The sequence below is a fragment of the Archocentrus centrarchus genome, chromosome 13 (assembly GCF_007364275.1).
Source record: "Archocentrus centrarchus isolate MPI-CPG fArcCen1 chromosome 13, fArcCen1, whole genome shotgun sequence".
In the NCBI taxonomy this organism is placed as follows: Eukaryota; Metazoa; Chordata; class Actinopteri; order Cichliformes; family Cichlidae; genus Archocentrus; species Archocentrus centrarchus.
Genome location: NC_044358.1, coordinates 26,748,648 through 26,771,628, shown reverse-complemented (window position 1 = coordinate 26,771,628; position 22,981 = coordinate 26,748,648). Strand labels below are relative to the sequence as shown.

General features: G+C 42.4%; 1 protein-coding gene across 1 annotated transcript; it reads right to left on the bottom strand.

Annotated features, from left to right (window-relative positions):
- Positions 1-14: 14 nt before the first annotated feature.
- oafa (OAF homolog a (Drosophila)) lies at positions 15-13,639 on the bottom strand. Its single transcript, XM_030744512.1, is given in 5 exon segments — positions 15-1,945; positions 2,744-2,815; positions 2,818-2,923; positions 3,018-3,152; positions 12,846-13,639. Coding segments are annotated over 5 exon segments (819 nt in total). The 5' UTR covers positions 13,077-13,639; the 3' UTR covers positions 15-1,670.
- Between the last annotated feature and the right edge of the window lie 9,342 nt (positions 13,640-22,981).

The window sequence follows — 22,981 nt, the reverse complement described above, 5'->3', positions numbered from 1 at the left end:
CAAAGAAGGACTTTATTAAAACAAGTAAAACTGCTCTTAAATGGTACATTACCTAATTGCTTCATTTTCTCCTTATGGCAGCTTTTACAACATATTAAAAACTCTTTCATAGAAAAAAAAATATATGTTTAACAATGTAATCTACAATTACATAGCAAAAACATCAGTGGAAATGTTAAGGCACTTGATCACCAGAGAAGGCCACAATAGAAGTGTTTCAACTCATTTGGTTCTTTAGTTAGCAGGACATACCAACACACTAAACACAACTTTTTTGTTTGTTTGTTTTAATGCTATGGCAGTAAAAAGGCTGAAGTTAAGATGGAGGAAAAGCAGTCCAAAACTCCTACTTGAACCTAGTGCTCTAGAGAACAGACAGACAAATTACATTTGGTCCCACAAATTTAAGAAGCGCTCCTTATCAGGGGCACGAGATGCATAAATTATAAGCATTTAACTGCTGATGTGAACAGACAAAACCAGAAAACCAAGAAGCAGAATTCTTGCAGTGAAATACAGACCAGATAAGAATTTAAAAATGTTGGTTAACCAGAAGATGGCAGTGTAGATTATTAAAGCGCCTACCTGTACTGACGCTTCAGCGAATCCTCACATGGGAAAAACAAACTGTGTCTAGAAATTGAAAGGCTGCTCATTTGACAGCATTTCTTTTGACTTTGGTTTGACACTTTTTAAAAAGACTTAGAGCGGCGTGGCATCAGGTGTCCCCATGGGTAATGACAGAGCAACTCAGGACTAAATATGACAATAAGCCTTTTTTTTTTGTCACCATCTATGCAAAAATGAAAACAGGCCACATATAAGCACAGCGTACGCATGAGAAACAACAGCCAAGAGGTTACCCTGAAATGTGTTTGAATACTTTGTTACTGAGGATGTGTGGTTTTAGAATGATGGACTTCAGAAACTGTTTAATGCAAACAGGAAAGAAAACAGATGAGGTTATTATATTAAAAAGATTAAAAAAAAAATAGTCCTCCATAATTTCACTTTGCAACCAAAATAAATAAAGCCAGCATTGGAGAATTTGTTTCTTTGTAAGCATGCTTACATGGTATAAACCAGCATTCAGCTGGCAATAAAATTGTTTTCACAGAGCTTTAGAAGACCGATAAATCCACCGTCCAAATTTTCCTTCACCTGGAGGGAAGAATTTGTCTACCTCCTTTGACTGAGAGTGGGACAGTGTTGTTCCTCTGCTGGTGTTCAACCGTCCACCTTTGTGCATATCATAGCTTGTTTGAGAGGCTTGAGAGGTTTTGTGTCATTCGCTCCACTCACTTTCCCAGAAAAGGCACAAAAGTGACAGCTTCTCGGCAAAAAAAAAAAGACATTAAGGCTGACAGCAATGTGTCATTATTCCACTAGAAATGTTTTAACATTAGTGACTTTGCTGCATCTTCCTTAAAAGTTTTTGGTCTCATTTGGAACCTGAATTTAGTTCTGCTTCAGCACGAACATCTGGATCTCAGCACTCCCCACCTGACACAGCTTCACTTGATGTGATCTAAACCAAGGTCCAGTGTTGCTGTGGCTACTTTGAATAGCATGGGTGGAGAAGCATTGGCTTTGCTGGCGAAAAAAACAAAGAAAAAAAAAAAAAAAAAAAGAACACGTATTCTCGTTTCTTAAACATCCGCAACAGAACTCTAGGTCTCCTCGTCCCACAGGCAGAGTTGTTTTTGGGGAACGTAGTAGGTGAAATGGTAGCCCTTGCTGCAGCTCTTGATGCCACACTTGTAGGTGGAGCCTTTGCCCATTGTATCCCGGCTGCGGCAGTACTTCAGCAGACATGGGTACCACTCCAGACGCAGGCTGTATGTGCAGAGACATGGCTGCCACAAGTCTTTGGTAGAATGACAGGCCTGAAAGCTGGGCAGCTCTGTTGTTTGGGGCAGGACCTCAAATATGGAGCCATCCACCCCTGTAACACAAGCAGAAGGGAAGCATGTGGCAGTTAAAACAAAAGCACGCCATCGCAAGTTTGTGTGAATCACGCCCGTTCTGATTTCACTCAATTAAATGCCGCTGTAGATCTAGAGGGAAACAAAGTGGCATAAAACAGGCGAGGTGGTGCAGTGAAAGGGCAGCTTTGTTATGCTAAGGAGATGCTACCATCATTCCCTCTGCAGATAACGGCGCAGAGCGCTCGGTGAACCATGACCATCAACATTGTTTTCTTAATAACAAAGCTGTCAGCTGACAATAGTGCTGTCATATGAATTCTCCTCAGCTTGAATAATTTGGGTTTCACGGCTATAAAGGATCCGGATCCCGCTGCAAAACTGCTTTTTGAAAACAAATGGTTAAATAAAAAAAAAAAAAAAATGCGCTGAACGTGTGAGATAAACAAAATTAATCTGCATACGCACGCTCTGTTTCAAAGTGTGGAAGAAGGCCGTGTGGATAGCCAAGGGGAAACCTAGATAGCGTGCAGTGTCACACAGCCTTATCGTCGAAACCACACAAGATAATACTGGAAGTCATATCACTAGGCTGAAGTGGAAAGAGGTGTCTTGGAGAAAGAAACAGGGAAGATAGTGTTGAGAAGATTAAGAGCATTAGTTCAGAAGCATACGCAGAACATGGAGCCAATCTGGAGAGGAGAAAAAAAAAAGGGGGGGGGGGGGGGGGGGGTGCAAAAACAGACAAACATTTTGCTCAAAGCACCTCCAGAGCTTACATAAGGCTTAATAATAAACAAGATCAGGTGGCCGCTGACCTTTTTCCAGCCAGTGTTTGACATCTGCCTCCCTGGTGTAGATCGCCTCGCGAGCCTCGCTACACATGTTGCGATGTGGGAGCTGAGGTGCCAGGCCCGACTTAGATTGACCGCCACGCTCATGGTCAGCTGCTCCAGTCCTCTCCGCTCCTCTGCCAAGCGAATGGCCTGGGGATTTTTCTGGGAAGACAGAACACCCTCAGATTCTCCGCACATATAATCAGAGTTTTCCCCAACTGAAAATCTTCATAGCACAATGTCCACTGTGTCATACCTGCCTGAGACGGGCCATGGACTCACTGGGGATGATCTCATTGCGGTTGAGGCGGGAGACGAAGCACAGGGCTTGGTACTGGTTCTGCCCTCTTTCCAGCTCGCCCAGGATCAGCGCTCGGAATATTTTCACATCCTGCAAAAACCAATGGATGAGAAATGACAGGCTGAGCAGATGACTCCCAGAAGGTATCAAAGTACTACACGAGGCAAGGTTAAAATAATTTATTGTTTATATGAGAGGGATCATCCAAATTAGAACAGATATTGTTCCATTACAGTACTTAAAGCAGTTCAAAGATGTCCAAACATCTGTCTACTCAAAGAAACAAAGGGTTTATATTCACCTCACCCATAAAGCCTCACATGACAGCATGTTGATTACTTTTATTGTCTGCAGACCTGAACAACGGGGCTCCAATAATGCTGCGGTATTCTGCACTGTCAAATTAAAGCTTTCCAGCCTGTTTCTTGTCAGTTCTACTAGAATTTCTCACATGCTCCAAATGTTAGACTGATTTTAACATGCTGCTTAAAAGTGAGCTGTATTAGTAGCAAAATGCAGAGAGTGGAAATTCACACACACACCAAAAAAAAAAAAAAAAAAAAACCAACCCTAAAAACACACACATAAAAATGTGTTGGCTGTTGGCAAAATGTGTGAGAGATCTGGCACCACCAAAGGCACATAAAGAGTTCGGTGAGGGGCAAGGCAAAGCATGATGGGAAGCTCAGACAGTGGGAGAGCAGAGCAGTAGACCTGTCCTCCTATTCATTAGAAGCCCACTCCCCCCTCCTTGGCTTCGGCTTCAACACACACACACACACAACACACACACACACACACACACACACACACACACACACACACAGAGTCCCACAAACACCCCTCCGCCGCTTTTCACACACAAGTCTGAAGCAAACAGGCTGCTGAGGAGTAACAGTCTGAAGGCTTTCACTCCCCGAGCAGAGGAACTCTGGAATAGATAAACAGCCCAAAGATAACCCCACTGAGTTTCTTCTTAAGCTCTTCCACTTCCTGTATGGAGAAGAGTACACACTGGCAAGAAAGCATGCATTCTGCCTCACAAGTGTTTACGCTCTGTAGTTCTTTACAGACTGCTTGATCTTCATTCTAACAGCCACTTTTGTCTGTGAAAAGAGATTCTGGCAGTGCAACAATACAAGCATGGGTATTACACAGACAATCATGCAATCCTATTTGACCCTTTGAAAGAGAACCACTAAGCAAATATTGATCATCTCTCTACAAGCTGCAAGAAATAAGGCAGTGGAAATTATATGCCTCAGTTTTTCCTATGCTCAGATGAAAATAAGATAATATCAGAGAGTAGAGGAAGAATCTATCACAGTGAACAGAGTGAAATTTAAGGAAGTGGGAGTACAAATGCCGACAGAGAGACGGACAAGAGGGCCATTTGCCCTCAAGTGCAGGAATAAGCAGAGGCCAACGACTTCAAGACCTCCCATACTGCAGACACATGGTGCTATGCTGGGACACCATGTGGGAAGAGGGAGGGAGGGACAGAAAGAAGAGGAAGGTATTCGTGTCAGCCACATGGATTTGCCCCAGGGCCCTCTGGGTAAGTACAGAGGAGCATGGCAGTTCCACTAGCTCTGCTTCTTTGGAAGTGACTCAACAGTAAAGTGAAGACACCGATCCCATCCTGTTGTGTCATTATGTCTCCTGATTAATGATTGTCTAATTTCTAGTCTGGATCTAGGCCAAAAGGACAAAGGTAGAGCAACGGTGCTTACTGTGACAAACTTCTACTGATGCAACTTTGCATCAAAATTACAAACCATCTGTGCACAATGGAGAGTCTTAAACACACACACCACATCAAGACTCTTATGTATGCATAAAATCTTCAAGGTTCACAGTTGTTGAAACAGCCACCAGTGTTGAGAACCTGTCAGCTCAGGTGGTGCTTAAATAAAACATAACATACATTCTGAACGCCAAACAGAGTCAAACAATTAAATCATCTCGACATTTCCATCCAGACAGAAGCTGTTGCTGCCCGCCCGAAAACCAGCACCGTCTGGGATGTGTGTGTACACTGACTCATGTGCAGACACACTCAAATGCACGATAAAGAAAACACGCCAAAAGAGCGAAACACGAAGTAGTCTGATTAAAGGAAGGTTTACACCTGTTGTTATGATGACGGGCAATATCACTAGGAGAGAGTGCGCAGGCGACTGACTGATCAAACAACCGCTATCTCCTTTTACAATCTTCCGAGCGGGAAGGTGTTTTTAAAGTCGGCGAATTATGCAAACAGAGCACTGACAGGAGATCAGACAAACGTGAGAAAGGCAGGAAATGCGCTTCTGTGGTCACAGTATGGAGTAATCCTTTCCTGCTGTAACAAAACCTGCTTCATCTGTCTGATGGATATAAATAAAGATTTAGTCAGTTCCTGATAAAATATGTCACATTGCCAAAAAACTAGACAAAACAATTGCTAGCAATGAATATGGGAAGAAAAAAAACAATAATTCAGCTTTAGGACAGTGAAGTCAAGTAGACCCTGCTAGAGCTTGAAAACGTGTCCCTTAAATTCAAAACTACTGCCTTAAAGAGGAGGAGCCCACATCCTGAAAATGAGTCACCCCCTTAAAGAGTATTTACACCTACAAAAAAATAATAATTTGCTGACCAACATGATAGAAAATACCAGCTTTGGGCATTATGAATCAAAAGGGAAACGTTTTCCCATCTTGAAAAAGGCTGGTGATACCATAATAAAAGGGCAGTATAGCCTTGAGTTTTTTTACTCTAGCAGAGCTGCGTAAATGTCAGGGTGGCTATAAATAATCCACACGAGTGCAAATTCCTTAACATTGCTCACTTACACCCAGGACTTAGTCCATTTGCAGACAAACTACCACTGGCCAACAGCCAAACAAGTCTGCATTCATGCAACCTGATTAGTGGGTCACACCAAGCCCTGTTAATCAGGAGAGAGGGGCCTGTTTCATTGGTGGTTACCTTTGGTGGGTGCCATTATTTAAGAGGTGCACAAAAGCCCATTCAGACACTCGAAGTGTGCCATTTACAGTGAACATTCTTAGACACTGTAACCCGGCAAGACAAATTCTGTCTGCTTGCAGAGTGTTTACCTGGTTTATGGGCTGTTGAAATGACATTGTATGAAGCCCATTAAAAAAAAAAAAAAAAAAAAAAAAAAAAGCACATTTTCTTTCTTGCACAAGAAATGTGGATCCTCGCTTAGTGTGCCATAGTGCCTGTACCAGCTCACACTTGATGCAGGGATGGATATTCAAACACACACAAATGTGCAAGCACACACACACACACACACACACACACACACACACACACACACACACACACACACACACACACACAAACTGTACAGCAGTATGTGACCCCTGTGCAGGGGGTTCTTCCTGTTTTCAAATCCCCACTAAGACCCTGTCTGTTGATAAGGCTGATGGCTGGCTGTGGAGGACTGCTGGTAAGCCACGCTCTGATGAGTCATTTGGGATCAGTGTGGGTATTTGACTGGGTCTGATATATATTTTTTTTTAATGTTGTTGGAGGTAGAACCAAAAACTTTCCATAATATATTTTTTTTTAAATTAACGTAAGATTTAAGTCAAGCTTGCATAGTAACACAAGTCAAAAAATTTCAGTGTGAACAGCACATAAAACCAGCGCCGCTTCCAGTTTATTCATTTGTCTTCAGTGATGCAACCTTATATTTACTTTTAAGATCCCAAACTGACGTAAATGGCTCTGATTGCCTTTTGGAAACATGTGGATTTAGCATGTTTGGTGGTGGGGAGGGTATTTGCCTTGGTGTGTGAGGGGGGCCATTCAAAAAAAAAAAAAAAAAAAAAAAAGCACAGGTTTTTGGCAGGGATTAAACATCATTTTGGGAATCAGAGGGAGAGACACACACAGACAAAAGGAGCAGGGGAAAAGCCACTGAGCTAAGGCATGCTTTTAGTTGACGTTAATTACAGGCACCCCAAAGGCAGGAATGCGGAGTCACATTTAGGTCTGGTCACACCTGGCTGTCCAAAGAGCTAACCAATTAGCAAACACAACCAGTGAATGGGCAATCAAAACACTGGAAGCCATGGAAAGAAAGGTGTTGGCCATTTCCTTGACAATGCAAGGGAGCTTACTCTTCCAAATGCACGAGCGTTAATGTTTAGGTGTTACACGTGAGTTCAAAAATACAACCAAAATATTTTAAAGACAAACTGTGCAGACCACAAGATTTTTTTTCCATTCACACAGAATCTGGATACAATTAAGTGGACACACAAACTGTTTACGGGGTCTCTGCATCCAGGAAATGAGAAGGAGGCGAACAGTGAGTGCTAACAGGAAAGGAAATGAGGCAGATAGATAAGGCATAAACAATAGAGATGCCCACAGTCCCATTCAACCTTCACTAGGACAGTTCCACATCTTTCATATCCGGTTTCAGGAACCACAAAATAATGGCATTATTCAAACTACACAGATTCATAATGGATTTTTTTTTTTTTATAACAGCAGATATTTCAGTAACACTGAATTCAAACCATTATACTTTCCTTGCCTTTTTCATAGAAAACAGTATCTGTTTTATGACAGGAAATGTGACACAATGTCAGATTGTTTGACAAGAAAAAGGCTGATGTAATGCCTTCCATTGAAGACCACCTGAACTGTTACAGAGCTAAAACACAATAGATTAGTCCAAAACTGGGAAGGCTGTGCTACTCAAATGGAGATATACATGAATTTGACAGATCACATCAAAAGATCTGGCACGGTTAAGTCCTTTGTCAGTTTCATTATCAAATCCAATCCAAAACCATCTGTAGTTAGAAAAAATTACAACTATGTATGCTGCAAGCCGCAACTGCTGTCTTCCTGTCCATCAAAGGCTGCTACCACAGCACTCTGCGGTCTTCTGTCCTGATCAGTGGAGGGGAAAAAAAAAAAAAAATCTGAAAAGGCAGACGATAGCCATCTCTCTGCTCTGGTCTCTTTCCCTGTGTGCATGTGAGAAACTGTTGAAATGGGAAGCTCTTTATCAGCAGTATTACAGATGAACATCTGGCCTGCTGGTCAGAGGGGGAGGGGGGTGGATAAAGGGTAAAGACACCAACAGGGGCAAAGAGGCCACGAGAGGCCAAAGGGGGCCCATGTGGAGCCTTGAATGAAGGGAATAAAAGGTGGCCACGAAGAAAAAAAAATTAAGTTCATCTTTAAAATTATTAAAAATGAATTGAAATTTTCCTCCATCCTCCACAAGATTTGAATGTGCTAAAATTGTAAGTAAGATTTCAACAATGCTCTCTTGAGATTCAAGACAAGAGTGCAGAATTGTAGAGAGTGCACCCCCCCCCCCCCCCCCACACACACACACACACAGACACACAAACACACAAAAGGGAAGCAGTGTAGGAGGAGAGATCTTCAAAGTTACTCCATAGAGTAAACAAAATCTCAAACATAATTTGCCACATGGATGCCTGTGACTCACAAATGACTCACTGTCACCTTTTACAACAGCAGCGTGGAAGCCTGCTGTACTCTGAACTGTGCCCGAAACAACAGCATTTCCTGGAACAGGTGACACTTACCTGTAAAAAAGACTTTACAAGTTTGTACAAGTGACAAAGAGGGATGGTGTTTCAAGGCTGAGTAACAGGCGAGGTGTGTCAGCCAAAAGGAAGGAAAAAAAAAAAAGAAAAGCAGAAAATGTTGTCGCTGCACTGACTTGTAACTGATGTGAAGTACCTGCAACACGGGAACAACAACTGGCAGTTGTGACTCTTGGCAAACCTCTGAATTTCCAACACACACACGCCCACACACAAAAAGAGAGAACAAAATGGACTGCCAGCAAGCCTCCCACGCAGGAAAAAGAGTTTGCCTGATAGCGCATACAATTAAACAATTCTAATGGCCCATACTGCATATGGAACCAGGAATGAGCACCTGCCTGAATGGGTCACTGTGTAACCCAATGAGAGGGCACACAGAAAGGGTTCCCAACCTGCCTCCCCACCCTCAACTTTCCTTCTGTGTTTAACATTGCACATGAGGGTGTGTTTAAAAAAAAAAAAAAATCTCCAATTCATTCTTACAGCAAGCTTATTTTTGGGCGTGTCAATAAAGCCTCTGTGTTTTGAAGACAATCAATGTACACTGCAGTGAACTGACCTGGTAACACAGGCCTGTGCAGTGAAAGACAATCTGGTTTGTAAGGTTCAATGAAATAAAATTAAAGCTGGCACCGATGTGCTCATCTGCACCACAGAGCCGCCATTTACAAAATCCTGACCCAGTTAACAGGATAGTGGAAGGTGCTGCTGAACCATCAGCATAACGGGGGGGTCACTCATGTCTCCAGTAATTTGGATACATTTCAAATTTTCCTGTACAGAAAAAAAAAAAAAAAAGGTTGGGAAAAAAAAAAAAAAAAGAAGTTGGTTTTGGATCAACATTCCCTTTGTTCTCCTACAACCCTAGTTTCAACATCTTTCCAATGACAGCATTTTGGTGAGAGCAGCATACTCTTAGAACTACTCACCCAAACTAGTAAAAGCACTAGCGTGGGTGGAAGCCTTGCAAAATTTCCAACTAAATGATCGTATCAGTTGTTTGTTCCTACCACCTGAAATAATGTATTTCTAGTTTAAAAGAGCAAAAAAAAAAAAAAGTCTAAAGTTAACACCGTCTGAGTTTTAATGTCCACGTTAGGTGGATAGAAGGGTGACGGCACACCTTGAATGTATCGAAGGACAACTTGTCTGTGACACCACCAGTTCTGACAAAGTATTTGACAGCAATGCACTTACTCGCAGAGCTGCTAGAAGTCGCTTAACTTTAACAGGCAACTGTAGAGTGCTCCATGGTGTAACAGTTAACAAGATCCCTGGTTCAAGACCAGGAGGACTCACAAACTCAGCCTCAAGGGATCACAAGTTAGTATACTCCTAACAGTAGTCCCAAGCCTGGATAAATGTAAAGGGTTGTGTCGGGAAGGGCATCTGGTTTAAAATCTATGCCAAATCAAACATACAGAAATAAAGGGGTGGTTGAAACTACCTAGTGCTGTTTCCTAACCAGTTTCCTCTGAAATTGTTCTACATAATAAAATCTCTTTGCACATCCACTTGTAGGCCAAGGTGCATGTAACTGTAACTGTTTCATCCAAGATGCACATGAAGTCACTCACATTCCTGCACTGACAAAAACCCACTTGATGGGACATAAAAGACAAGACATCCAAAATCTGGGAAGACCCAAAACAAGTCATCAAATATGAGAGACATTTCCCTTCCACTAACCTTAAGACAATGGTTTATGGTACTTGTCTGTGTTGGACCAGCTACCTTCTCTATTCAAAGAAAGATCTATGCTGAGATTTGTCTCATGGTGCAAAAAAAACCCCAACAAACTACATACTGACATTAAACATTTAATCATGATATTTCTGAGCTGCAGACAGATTGCTGCAATTTTACATAATTTAGAGTAGATCCAGCTGTAAATACTTCATCAAGAAACCCAGGCGGGAATGAAAAACTCCTTTGCAGCATGTTGAATAAGTTTAACCTACAAATGCAATTACAGAACAAGGGGATAGATAATCAACTCCATCCAACTCCGTTCTGCCTGTATTTCATAAAAAAAAAAAAAGCAACTGCAATATCATAAATCTCCAGTGCTTTGAAGTGAGTAGACAGCAGCATCGAAACGTTGAGATTCAGTCAGCATGACACGGAGGTGTCACGACCGAGCTAAAACCACCTTTTCATCTTTTCCATATGTCTACAAACCATCAGAGCAGCCCTACTCAGTCGCTTTATACGCAGTGATTCACTGCTTGGATAAGGTTGACTAAACTTCCCTCTCACATTTAGCAGACCACTTCGCCAGTGTCTAATGGCTATAACATGTACCATCACATTTTGCCACGTACTCACAAAACAGCAAAGAGTAAGAAGGCTGCTGTCTCATGACTATTTACAAAGAGTTTGTTTTCAAATGTCATGATTGTTTGGACAAATGCATTCACTCAGCGAGCAGGACTTGCTCTTCCAAAGAGACATTATCAGTCTACCTATCCATATTTTCTATGTATCATCATTATAACTCAGTGTTTAACATCCCTCTTAAAACACTCCGCTTCCCACAGACGTTCGTCTGAACTATATATTCATGGCAGCTGGAAGTGACAGCTCATCCAACTTTCCATAAATCTTGGAGATACTGCACAAGACTTGAATGAAAACCACATGCAGAAGAAACAAGGAGGGAGCAGGAGACAGAGAGGGGGACAGAGGGAGACAGAAAGAGAGGTGGTGTGTGTGTGTGTGTGTGTGTGTGGGGGGGGGGGGGGGGGGGGGGGGGGTAAGAGGCTGACCTACAACTGTACAGATAAATCAGGCAGCGGAAAAGTAAAGCGATCTAAGAGGTTCTGCTGGCTGTATTCAAATAAACCAAACCATATGTGCAGATGTGCGCTGTGTGTACTGACATGTGCATGCGTGAAGGGATACAGCAACACTGGGCGCCTGCACAGTCAAGAAAAGGCTCCCTGCGCTCAGATCACTGTACGTCGCTTTCTGTCGGTGTCACCAACGATTGGGGGTGACGGCCTCTTCTCTTTCAACTCTAAATTAGCTGTTTTGGTTAGTGAACCAGACGTGCAGATCAAAAAGGTCAGACATGCCCACTTAATCCTGGTAAATCTCCCCCTTCTCATCTCGCCAGCCTGTCAGCTTCTGTGTGACAGCAACCATCACAGACACATGCCTTTGCTCTGTGCACCTCAGTGTCCCCCCCACCACCACCACCAATGCAAAGCAGTTGTTTTTTATCTTGCAGGACAGACAATTTCATGAGTCCCCAAGCAGCCATTGTCAAAAGCAAACCAGTATCATCTTTCCAAAAAAAAAAAAAAAAAATTATGACTGATCAGTTTGGGACACTTGACCTGCTGTCTACTTTTGGAAGAATGCTAAATATGGCCACTTGTGATCAGCTCTAAACTGGACCCTTGAGCTGCAGGGGTTTGAAGGCCATTGGGGTCTGTGGGCGTCCACATCTAAGGAGCAACAGCTGTCTTGACCTCGGTGAAACTCAGCTGTGATGGAAGAGGATGAATGAAACTTTATACTGCAGCTTATGCAGGGTTTACAGTAACTGCTCAAGATTTTTTTTTTTTTTTTTTTAGGTTTCAGGAGTGATTTCATTTGAGCTCCAGATTTGTGACCCTGTGTTAAGGTTAACAATTTAGCTTGAACCAAGAGGCCAATGTAACTGATTTCAACATCCATGGGCTACACAGGTTTGGGGCTAATTTCATGAGAATACATATCAAGAGTTCTGATTATGTGAAAGGTACACAACCCTTGATCAGATTTTGCTTCGCAAAGAACAATAAAACTCCAATCTGGTCTGGATTCCCAAAGTAAGTGTGTGTGTGTGTCTCTCTCTCTGTGTGTGTGCCTGTGGGAGGGGTGGGTAGTAAGATTTGGGAGATTTGGACTGACTTTTAGGAGGAGTGCCTCTTCTCACCTTTCTACCGATTATAGTTTTCAACACACCATTTAAAGATGCAACTTCTTATTTTACAGTGGGGATCTCCTATAGTGACTTCCAGGACCACTGAGGGGGCTTTTAGGGGTCTTTAATATATTGGGAACAATGAAATTAAGCTCTTTGTTAAGTTCTGATTCAGAGAAAAATTTGCAGCTATTCAATAATTCAACACGAGCAAGCAAAATGCGTTTAGTAGTAAGGAGGGCAACCCCTTACCCGTTTGAAGTCCACCACAAAGGTGATGAGCGTCCCATCTCCCTGCTTGAATTCGACTGATATCGAGTCTTTCTCACTGTCCGCCTCCAAAACCTCCTCGGTCACCAGTCCGTCAGAGAGTCGGACCCGGACCCGCAGCTCTGAAGCAAGTCCCACAGAGACGACCAGCACCAGGGCGCAGAAACGAGTCAGTATCCGAACTGAAGCCGCAGAGATGCAACTCGCAAACATCCCCAAAGACGCAAAACTGTACCCGACAGAGGAGAAAAAAATCGCGGCGAAATCCAAAGATCTCCGCTCATATCCCAGCTGTGCTCTTGTGTTGTTTCCTCAAGTCTTTTCCTTCATGTTCAAAGTTTAATTGGTCGCTCTTTCATACGGTCCCCCAACACCACCACCACCGCCGTGTGTCAGTGCTTTCCAGAATTACAAGCACATTCACAGAAACAAGACGACAAACGTCCTCTCTGGAATCTCTCCCTTTCACTTCTGGGACCAGTTCCCTTCCATTGAAAGTCTCTCGCTCCGGTGTTGTTGATAAGATCATGCGCACTTCAGTTCCCTCCCGCACCACAGTCAATAGTCCGATGATTGCAAGTCGCTTCTCATTCTGCTTTGCGCTGATGTTCACGTCTTCTCTCTCTCCCTCTCTCTCTTTTTTTTTTTCCTCCTTCTCAAACTCCGTCCCCGTCACTTCCTATCCGTCGGTATCCCGCTGCTCGCCTGGCCTCCAAACTTTCTGCGGCGTGTGAGTGAAAAGAGTGCAGTGTTGGTAGTAAACTCTTAAAGCCATACCAACCTCGGAAAACTCTGCCCATCCCCCTAAAGGGCTCATGTGATCCTCAGGCACTCCACAGCAAATGGGTTAATAACACCCCCCACCCCCACCCCCAACAATTATAACAAAGGTGTTTGCAGGGATTTGTAAGTCATAGCTCTGTGCGTGTCGCTCATGCCATGTAGGGATAAATAAAATGCATGAACAAACTACACTGTGCAGCTGGTGCTGATCATAAAGCAAACAATAACTAGCAGCTAAGCAATCTTATTGTTATACAAGATGCTTTCTTAAGTTAAAAAGCCCTTTGATGTGAATAAATAGGATGCATGCAGACATGCTATCTTACGGAGGTAATATTGGATTAAATGCTCTAAAACATCTTGGCACATTTTTGAAAATTAACCTCACAAATTAGGAAAACAGATATTTTGTTGTTAATCTCCATTTTTTCCCCTCCTGTAACTTGTATAGAATTTAAACTTTATTTCTTTGTCCATTGCAATGCAAAAAGGGAAGCACTATAGTCTAGTAACCAGTTTAAAACTGTTTTTTTTAAAGCTCACTTTCTAATTTTTCAGTTGTTTATGCATCTGCCTAAGCTCCCTGAGACATGTGTAGCCCCCTGTGTTTATGAATTCAGTGGCAGCAGCTTCTAAAATAAATCTAGAGGTAATCACTGCCTTTGATGACAACATGTAGTTGAGTCACAGGTTTCAGCTGAAGGGAAAAAGACAGTCACTTCTTTATTCCTCTTACGTGTATTATTTCATTTTATGATGCCCCCGAGAGAAAGCTTGACAAACCTGAGGTGAGAGCTGGCAAACAGATAAAAGCTGATTATCTGTGGGAAGATCGCAGCGTCACATGAAATGGTAGATTACCGCTGTATGTGTGTAAGCGTGTGTGTGTTGCAGATGGAAGCTTGACATCCATGCAGTAATTCTGATATCTCCACTGGCTGCTGCACTGCATTCTGGGTGGGCTAGGCCCCGGTTTGGTGACCCTAAACATGGAAGCACTCTAAAGCTGCTGTGACCAAGACATGGTCGCTCCAGTGAAGAGGAAAACAAACAGAGAAGCCATTAAGCAGAGCAAACATTGTTAGGTTTGCCTGGAGAGACCAAACTGGGCCCTGGGCCCTCATAGACTAGAGAAGGGGAGGTCAGGCCGACACACCCTTTTGTGATGGAGGTTAGTTCTCAAGTATTCTCCTGCTACATCTTAGTTAGAGCATCCAAATACATAGTGGCTTGGGCTAAGTAAAGAAGATGGGATGTATGACTGACTGACTCTGCTGTTAGCAAACAGCTAAATCTTCTTCCACTGTTCTTACTTAATAATTTTGAGCAACAGTAATTCTGCCACACCACAGTGACACTATGAGGCTTGCCTACAGTGACAGAGGCAGACAAACTCACCAGTGTACAAAATGTGTTTATGATTGTTTATGATTAACCTGCAATTGAGCTGTCCTGTGATAATTTACTGTCACAATGTGCAGTTCGTGGTTAACTACATCAGTATTGTTTCTCACATGTTTTTTTTTCAATACAGCAGTGAGTGAGAGAGAGAGGAGAGATTTAAAAAAAAAAGCAAAAACCACCCAAACAATGTGATCAGACTTGCATGTCTACATTACACATCTCTGAACAATGTTTACCTCACATATCTTGATGTTCCTCCATGCAAGTCTAAATGCATATCGTGTGAAAAAGAAACTGCAGTATTTTCTCGTCAGTCTCATGTCAAATCTCAACATGTTTGTTTTTTCCTTCTATCAGCACAGCTACAGAGTTTCATGTAATCTCGACATCCTCGTGCAGTTGTGAAATAGGAACACAATAAACCTTTATCCGCGAGTGATGCATTAATCCTAGATAGGCGTGTAGAGCAATAGTTAAATGTGTTTTCAGTATCTGAAGTATCTGTCATTATTCATCTTGATTTTTTTTTGAAGAAGTGGATTATTCTGGCTCAACAACTATATATATATATATCTATATATATATATATATTCTGATTTTGTAATGCATAATGAGCCAAAAGCTCATTATGCATTATCCGTCTGAGCCAGAAGGCAACATCAACACAGGCACTTCCCCTTTTACAGTTAGAAATGAGAAGCATTTCCACCTTTTGATGAGGTACATTTGTGCTTATTTGTAAGGTATTCAGCTTTGACCCCAGGTGCTAGTGTCGCATTCCTGTTGCATTTGTGTATATGTGTGTGTGCAAGTGTGTGAAGTTTGTTTAAAATGGTTGCATTTGACGAGGGATTTGTGCCACCCAGACTGCTCCTTTCACCAAAACAGCAATTTTTGCCAGTGAACTGAGCAGAGGAGGAGGGCCAATCCTTCTGCAACTAATTAGGTTTGTCATTTATTTAAAAAATGTAGTAACATGGAATAGAAGTTTATTACTCACGTAGATCACTTGTCTTTAATAGTGAAGGTTCCAAAAAAAAAACCAAACAAATTAATTGAATTATGAGTTGGTTGATTGCCATGCAGGTATACAGATTTATGGTTTGCTCAAACAAAGGATTCAGAGGTAATCAGAAAGCCTCCCAGACCAACTAGCTGATGATGTTTTATGTCTGTAGTGCAGCAGAATGAGGACAGCCAGTGGGGGAGAGCCAAGCTCTGTGGTTGATCTCTACTTGATCTCTCCCCGAGACAGATGCCAGAAGTGTTTGTGTGTATATGTGTGTGTTTGTGTTCGTGAGAATGTGTAGTATTTACACAAGGATTGCAGGAGCCGAAGCTGCTTCCCACTCCTCTGATGATATTTTCATATTTTTTTTGCTTCCCTGCTTTTCTCTTCTCTCTCTTTCTCTCACTGCTTTGTGTGTTGGGGCAGCAACCAGTCGCTCTGCGAGCTCCCCGCTGTAGGCTGGCTGAAGATATCTCCTTACACATGTGGGGCTCTGGGGCCACGGTAACCCTTTTGGAGCACAGGCTTGCACGGAGGAACAGAGAGAAGAGAAGAGAAAATTTGGATAATGGTGGGGAGACATATGACTAGAGGCGAGCACAGCAGAGCTTTATATACAACACATTTCATATACAGGGGAAATTTAATGGGCTCTGTATGAAAGTTAAGAAAAAATGAAAGAAGAAGAAGAGAAATTATGCTAATAATAGTGATGGTAACTGGCAACATACTCAAAAGTACATGTATATGTAAAGAATATGCTGCATATGCTACGGTCTCAGGGTTTGGTTGTATTTTTTGGAATCTTGATGTTCTTATTCTTTTTCTAATGACTTTAAATTTTTGTGATATTGTTTACTTTTCAGCTCCTGTTTGGATTTGGTTTTCCCAGTGTTTCCCTAGGCTGTTCCCATTTCTTTGCCTACTCGTCTCCTCTGCCCTGCTGCTTGTGCTCTGGAAATTAATCTCATGTTGAAGGACATCTCAGTTCCTTGAGATGCATCTGGAGGAGGAAGCTTGCCAGTGGAGCTATAATCGAGGATGCACAGGTGCATTCTTTAGAAGTGTTTTTAAATTCAATGTGTAAAAAGGTGCGGCACACAACTCAAATATATAAATCATGGCATGCGGAGGACTCTAAACACTTTGCCTTTTTATGTTATGTTTACTCTTTCTGTTATTTAAGGTGATCAGTTGTTCTGCCTCCACCGTTTTTGTGTTTGTAATTAAAAAAAGATGTCATCACATTGTAACACATTGATTATTTATCAATTTTTTCTACATTTTCCTTTTTATTTGGGAATATAAAACAATAATACATTAGCCTACAGCTTAAATTATATGTCAAATTGAAGTCTGCTAAGACAATGTTAATATAACATTAACTATAACACTGAGCATTCCATGCAAACTTTCTCAAAAAAGTAGAAACCTCTAAATTGTGTTAACTTCCCTGATTTTCTGTATTATTTTACTAATTAAAATACATTAGAACAGAAAGATGTACTTTTTCCTGTCTTTTCTCCATTCTTGCTGTAATTCACACCCAAGTTTTAAGCTTCACTGACTCCATGTTACTAAATTATCGCTTCCAGTTAAGTGGGGTGACAAATGCAGTCCATTTTAACTGCAATTCCATAAAATTGTCCTGCTGTGCTTTTAAGGAAAAGGAGAATCTTTCCATTACGTAGATTTCATAAATGTTTTGCCAATCCTCAGTTTGTGGTACATCAGACTGTGGTCACGTCCTTGTCAGAGCTTTATCCCCTCCAGCAAGTAGTACTCTCATTAAGTATTTGGCTTCTGTAGTTTGAATGTTCTGTGCTGAAGCCCCCAGATACATGCCACACTGGTTTGAAGGATCATGAGGGAATCTCAAAACAGCGAAACAATAAAACAGTATAGGAGTGATTATATTTGGTGCCCATAGAGAAAAGAGGTCAAAAAGAGGTCAGAGGGTGCCTTCACACAGACAAATGCAGTGAGACTAAATAATCTGCAAATAAACCAATCAATTTAAATTGAGGTAACTGAGATTAAACTGAGATTAAAACAGAGATCATAAGAGCAGGCCCGGATTAAGGTGGGTCTGGGCCCCGGGGCAAGGAGATTGCAAGGGCCCCCCCTCCCCCCCTCCCGCTCCGAGCCCATACCAACCCACCCCCCCACCCCCCCCGACACACACTCCCCTACAAAAGTCTCTTTCTGCTCTTCCTTCGTGCAAAATCATCTACCAACTCATCAAAGTTCAGCTGTTGCACAAACTGTGATTCAATTGCAAGAAGTGAGAGGGAGTTCAGACGATTTTGGGTCATTTTCATCCTGAGCTCATTTTTTATTCGAGCCATTCTAGAGAATGACCATTCCCCTTCACAGTTCGTAATTGGCAGAGTCAAGAACAGTCGAAGTTGCCATATCCTGTAGCCCAGGGGCCCTTTGATTGCTGTCCCCCTAGGCGCTCTAGTCGCCGTACCGCATAGCCCAGGGGCCCTTTGATTGCCGTTTCCTGTGGCACAGGGGCCCTATGGTTGCCATATCCCGTGGCTCAGGGGCCCTTTGATAGCCGTCCCCCGTGGCCCAGGGGCCCTCTGATTGCCGTCCCCCGTGGCCCAGGGGCCCTCTGGTTGCCATATCCCGTGGTTCAGGGGCCCTTTGCCATCCCCCGTGGCCCAGGGGCCCTCTGATTGCCGTCCTCCGTGGCCTAGGGGCCCTCTGGTTGCTGTACGACATGGCCCAGGGGCCCTCTGGTTCCTATGTCCTGTGGCCGAGGGCCCTCTGACTGCTGTCACTCCCCCCAGCCCATTTCAGTTAACCCTTATAGACTAAAGAAGTACAACTAAAGAAGATCCTAGAATAGAGGGCTCTATCGCAATCAGCATCGACATCGGTATCTGGATTGTTGTTGGGCCCCCCCCTGGGCCCCCTGGATCCATGGGCCCCGGGGCGCCAGCCCCACTCGCCCGGTCGGTAATACGGCCCTGCATAAGAGGGGTTGGGGGAACTGCCATTTCAGTGAGTGTGGGAAACACATGTGCAAGTCCCACACACAAGGTTTCTTACCACTGCTTTGAATGCACACACCAGTTTGTAATAAGCAAGTTTTGCTCTGTAATTAATTAATGTTGAATTAATACTGGTAATCACAGATGCATGCATGAGGATTGTCGCTGTTCTATCAACAGAACATTATATTGTTTGATTGATGGTTTCCTTCAAAAACGAATGTTGCAAAACTTAAAAAATACACATTTCCTGCTCTCCAAAACATTAATTAGGAATTAATCTTCTATTTATAAATGTTGGACAGGCGATATATCCACTGTTTGTTGTGATTTGGTGCTAAATAAATACTTGAATTGAATTGAATCGAATCGAATCGAATCAAACTGAATTGAATCGAATCGAATCTGCAGTTTAAAATTTGGTATTGACATTTATGATTAGGAGCTTCTTGGTCCAGGTCAAAACTGACCCAGATCATACTGTGAAGGCATGAAAAGTGAATACTACATGATACTAAAAATCACTTCACACTAGTTTGCTAGTGAGTTAATTTGCACAGATATTGATTTTATTACATTCATTGCGTTACATAATCTTGAGTACTCAATCTTAGGATGGTGTTTAATTCTGCTACATTATTTAGTATTACTGTGGTATCCAGATGTTCCTGTGTCATCATCAGCAGGGGGACATAAACCCTGCCTTACTGAGAAGGATATTACACCCTTGCATGTGGTTCCTCATCCCTACACAATCACTCACTCTATACTCTGAAAGAATTCCATGGAAATTCCCATAAAGTTAATGACAGAGGGGGTGGCGGGTGGGCTGAGGGATAGCTACAGCAGGGGGAAAAAAATGGCTCTTTTGAATTGTAAAAATAAATAAACATGTTTGGGCTTATAGCTCAGAGCATTAAACCTCACAGTGAGAATCTTTCCTGGCAGAGTCCCAGCAGGCGATGAAAGACAATCCCACTTTAAACACAGGCGTAGGAACGTATCATTTATCGTTCCCTATTGTGGCAGGTTAAAGCTGTTATGATCTAACAGCAAAGGTGGAGCTACCGCTCTCTTTGTTTCTAGAAAATTCAAATACAAATACTTTGAGCCTCTACTGTATGCACTCCTGGTTATCTGGGGAGGAAATGTGTTTTATTCTAGCCTCTGTGTACACATCTGACAAACTGTTATAAACAGAAAAGCAACCATCTTTTTAAGGAATTAACCTTATTGAAAGCAGCCTCCCAGCAGTGGGTTTGCCAAACACTACATCCAAACCTAGTTCATATTTGTTTCTCTCACATATAGTTTCAGCAAATAGTTGACAGAAGCAGATGCTCTCAGTCAGTAAGGTGTAAAATGATGTTAACAAACTTAAAGCTATATTCAAGGACAATTATAGGTTAAGGTGCAAAATTTAGAGACATGTACACCAATCAATAATATTTTGTCCACCTACCTAATATTGTGTTCCCCTTTTGCTGCCAAAACAGCTCTGACCCATTGAAGCATGGATTCCATTAGACCCCTGAAGGTGTGCTGTGGTATCTGACACTGAGATGTTAAAAACTGATCCTTTAAGTCCTGTAAGTTGTGAGGTGGGGGCTCCATCAATCAGACTTGTTTCTCCAGCACATCCCACAGATGCTCGATTGGATTAAGAGCTGGTGAATTTGGAGGTCAAGTCAACAGCTCAAATTCATTGTTGTGTTCCTCAAACCATTCCTGAACCATTTTTTTCTTTGTGGAAGGGTGCATTATTCTGCTGAAAGAGGCCACAGCCATCTTGGAATTTTGTTTCTGTGAAAGGGTGCATGGTCTGCAACAATGCTTTGGTAGGTCATATGTGTCAAAGCAATATCCACATGGAAGGCAGGACCCAAGGTTTCCTAGTAGAACATTGCCCAAAGCATCACACTGCCTCCACCGGCTTGCCTTCTTCTCACAGTGCATCCTGGTGCAGTTAAGTGAAACACATGCACCTGCAAAGAAAACATAGTTCATCAGACCTTCTTCCATTGCTTTGTGGGCCAATTCGGATGCTTGTTTGCCCATTGTTGGCTCTTTCTGTGCCTGACAGGGGTCAGCATGTGCACCCTGACTGGTCTGTGGCTACGTAGCCCCATACACAACAAACCATGATGCACCGTGTATTCTGACACCTTTCTATCAGAACCAGCATGAAATTTTTTTGGGTAGTTTGAGCTACAGTAGCTCGTCTGTTGGATCAGACCACACGGGTCAGCCTCCATATGCATCAGTGAGCCTTGTTGTACTGTTCCTTCCTTCAACCACTTTTGATAGATACAGACCACCGCAGACTGCAGGGAACACCCAACAAGAGCTGCGGAGCTGCTCTGACCTGGTCATCTAGCAATCACAGTTTGGCCCTTGTCAAACTCGCTCAAATCCTCAGGCTTGCTTTGGGGACTTTGAAGGCAAAAGGTTCACTTGCTCCCTAATATATTCTATCGACTAACAAGTGCCATGATGAAGACATGATCAGTTTTATTCACTTCACCAGTCAGTAGTCACAATGTTATGCTTGATCAGTGTATTTTATTGGTGGGGAAATGTGGAGCTTCATGGTGGATGGTGCTTGGTCAGCTCTCATCACATGCTGTTTATTAAAATCTTGGTTTTAGGGAGTCACATGAGTCAGAAAACATCTGTTAGGATACAGCAAAGATCTCCTCGATATTAAAATAATTAAACTCTTGGCCTGTGGTGTTGAAGCAGAAATTCCTGCTAATTCACAGCAGGGAGCATTTAATAAGGTTGCAGAAGCATGAATGACTAAACCCAGTTCTCTGAGAAATTAAACATCATTTTATACACATGTTACCACACTGGGCCAAAGTGGGGTTTAAAACAGAATGCTAAAATTGAAATTGTACCAACATTAAATATTTCCTGCCCTGAAACACATCCCTAGCAGCCCTTTCTGTCACACCAACTTTCTGCATGTCCTTGAGTTTGCCAAGATTTTATCCCAGATGCCCATCCTGACACAACCCTCTCCATTTATATGGGCTTGGGAATGGCACTAGGAGCACACTGCCTTGGGATTTGTAGTTTTACCCCTAAATTCCTAAAACTGTCCTAGATGCATTCATCAGCAAATGAGTATCAGACTGGCTGAATGTGTCTTGTAGTGCAAAGCTTCTTCATTTGCTGATATAACCAGAAAAGCACTAAAGTAACTCAGTCCTGTTCTGAAATTTTTGACTCTGATGCATAATACACTAAAAATTGAGGCAATCATCCATTTTGCTGGATGGGTCTCTTGTAAAAAGTAAAATTGGCATTAAGAATCTACTTTGAATGAGCCAACTCGATAATATCCAACTTGCTAATCGTGACATCCAGCACAATTATCATGCCATAAGCATATCAAACACAAGCATAAATCACTGTCACTTAGTGACATAGTTGGGAGAATATTCTCCAGCATGCAATAACTTTATATTTTCAGTCAGAAGTTTAAAACTTTCTTTGCTGTCCCACTGAAGCTCCTCTCAGTGTTTCCAAGGTTATTAAAAGTTTTAAAAAGACTTAAGCCAACATTGCTAATCAAGGAATTGAACCGAGCTACATCGTGGTCACTCGTATTACGTATGTGAACGAGAGCATAAAAGGAATGCAGACTTTGTAAGCCACAAGAAACAAATGTGGGTTGAGTACTAACATAAACTGACTGAAAGCTGAGCGCTGGATCAGTGAGGCAGTGTTGCGGCACCTTTCAGCATCTTTTGGTTCCAGCTTTACTGTTTTGGTGTAGTCTCACTATGTTAACAGTACTGCTTTTGGAAGACGCCGACTTCCAAAACACTGTCAACAAAATGAAGTTGGTACATAGTCCAAAAGCTGCACACATTTCTTACATGTAGCGCACAAACAGGAGATAGATGATTCTC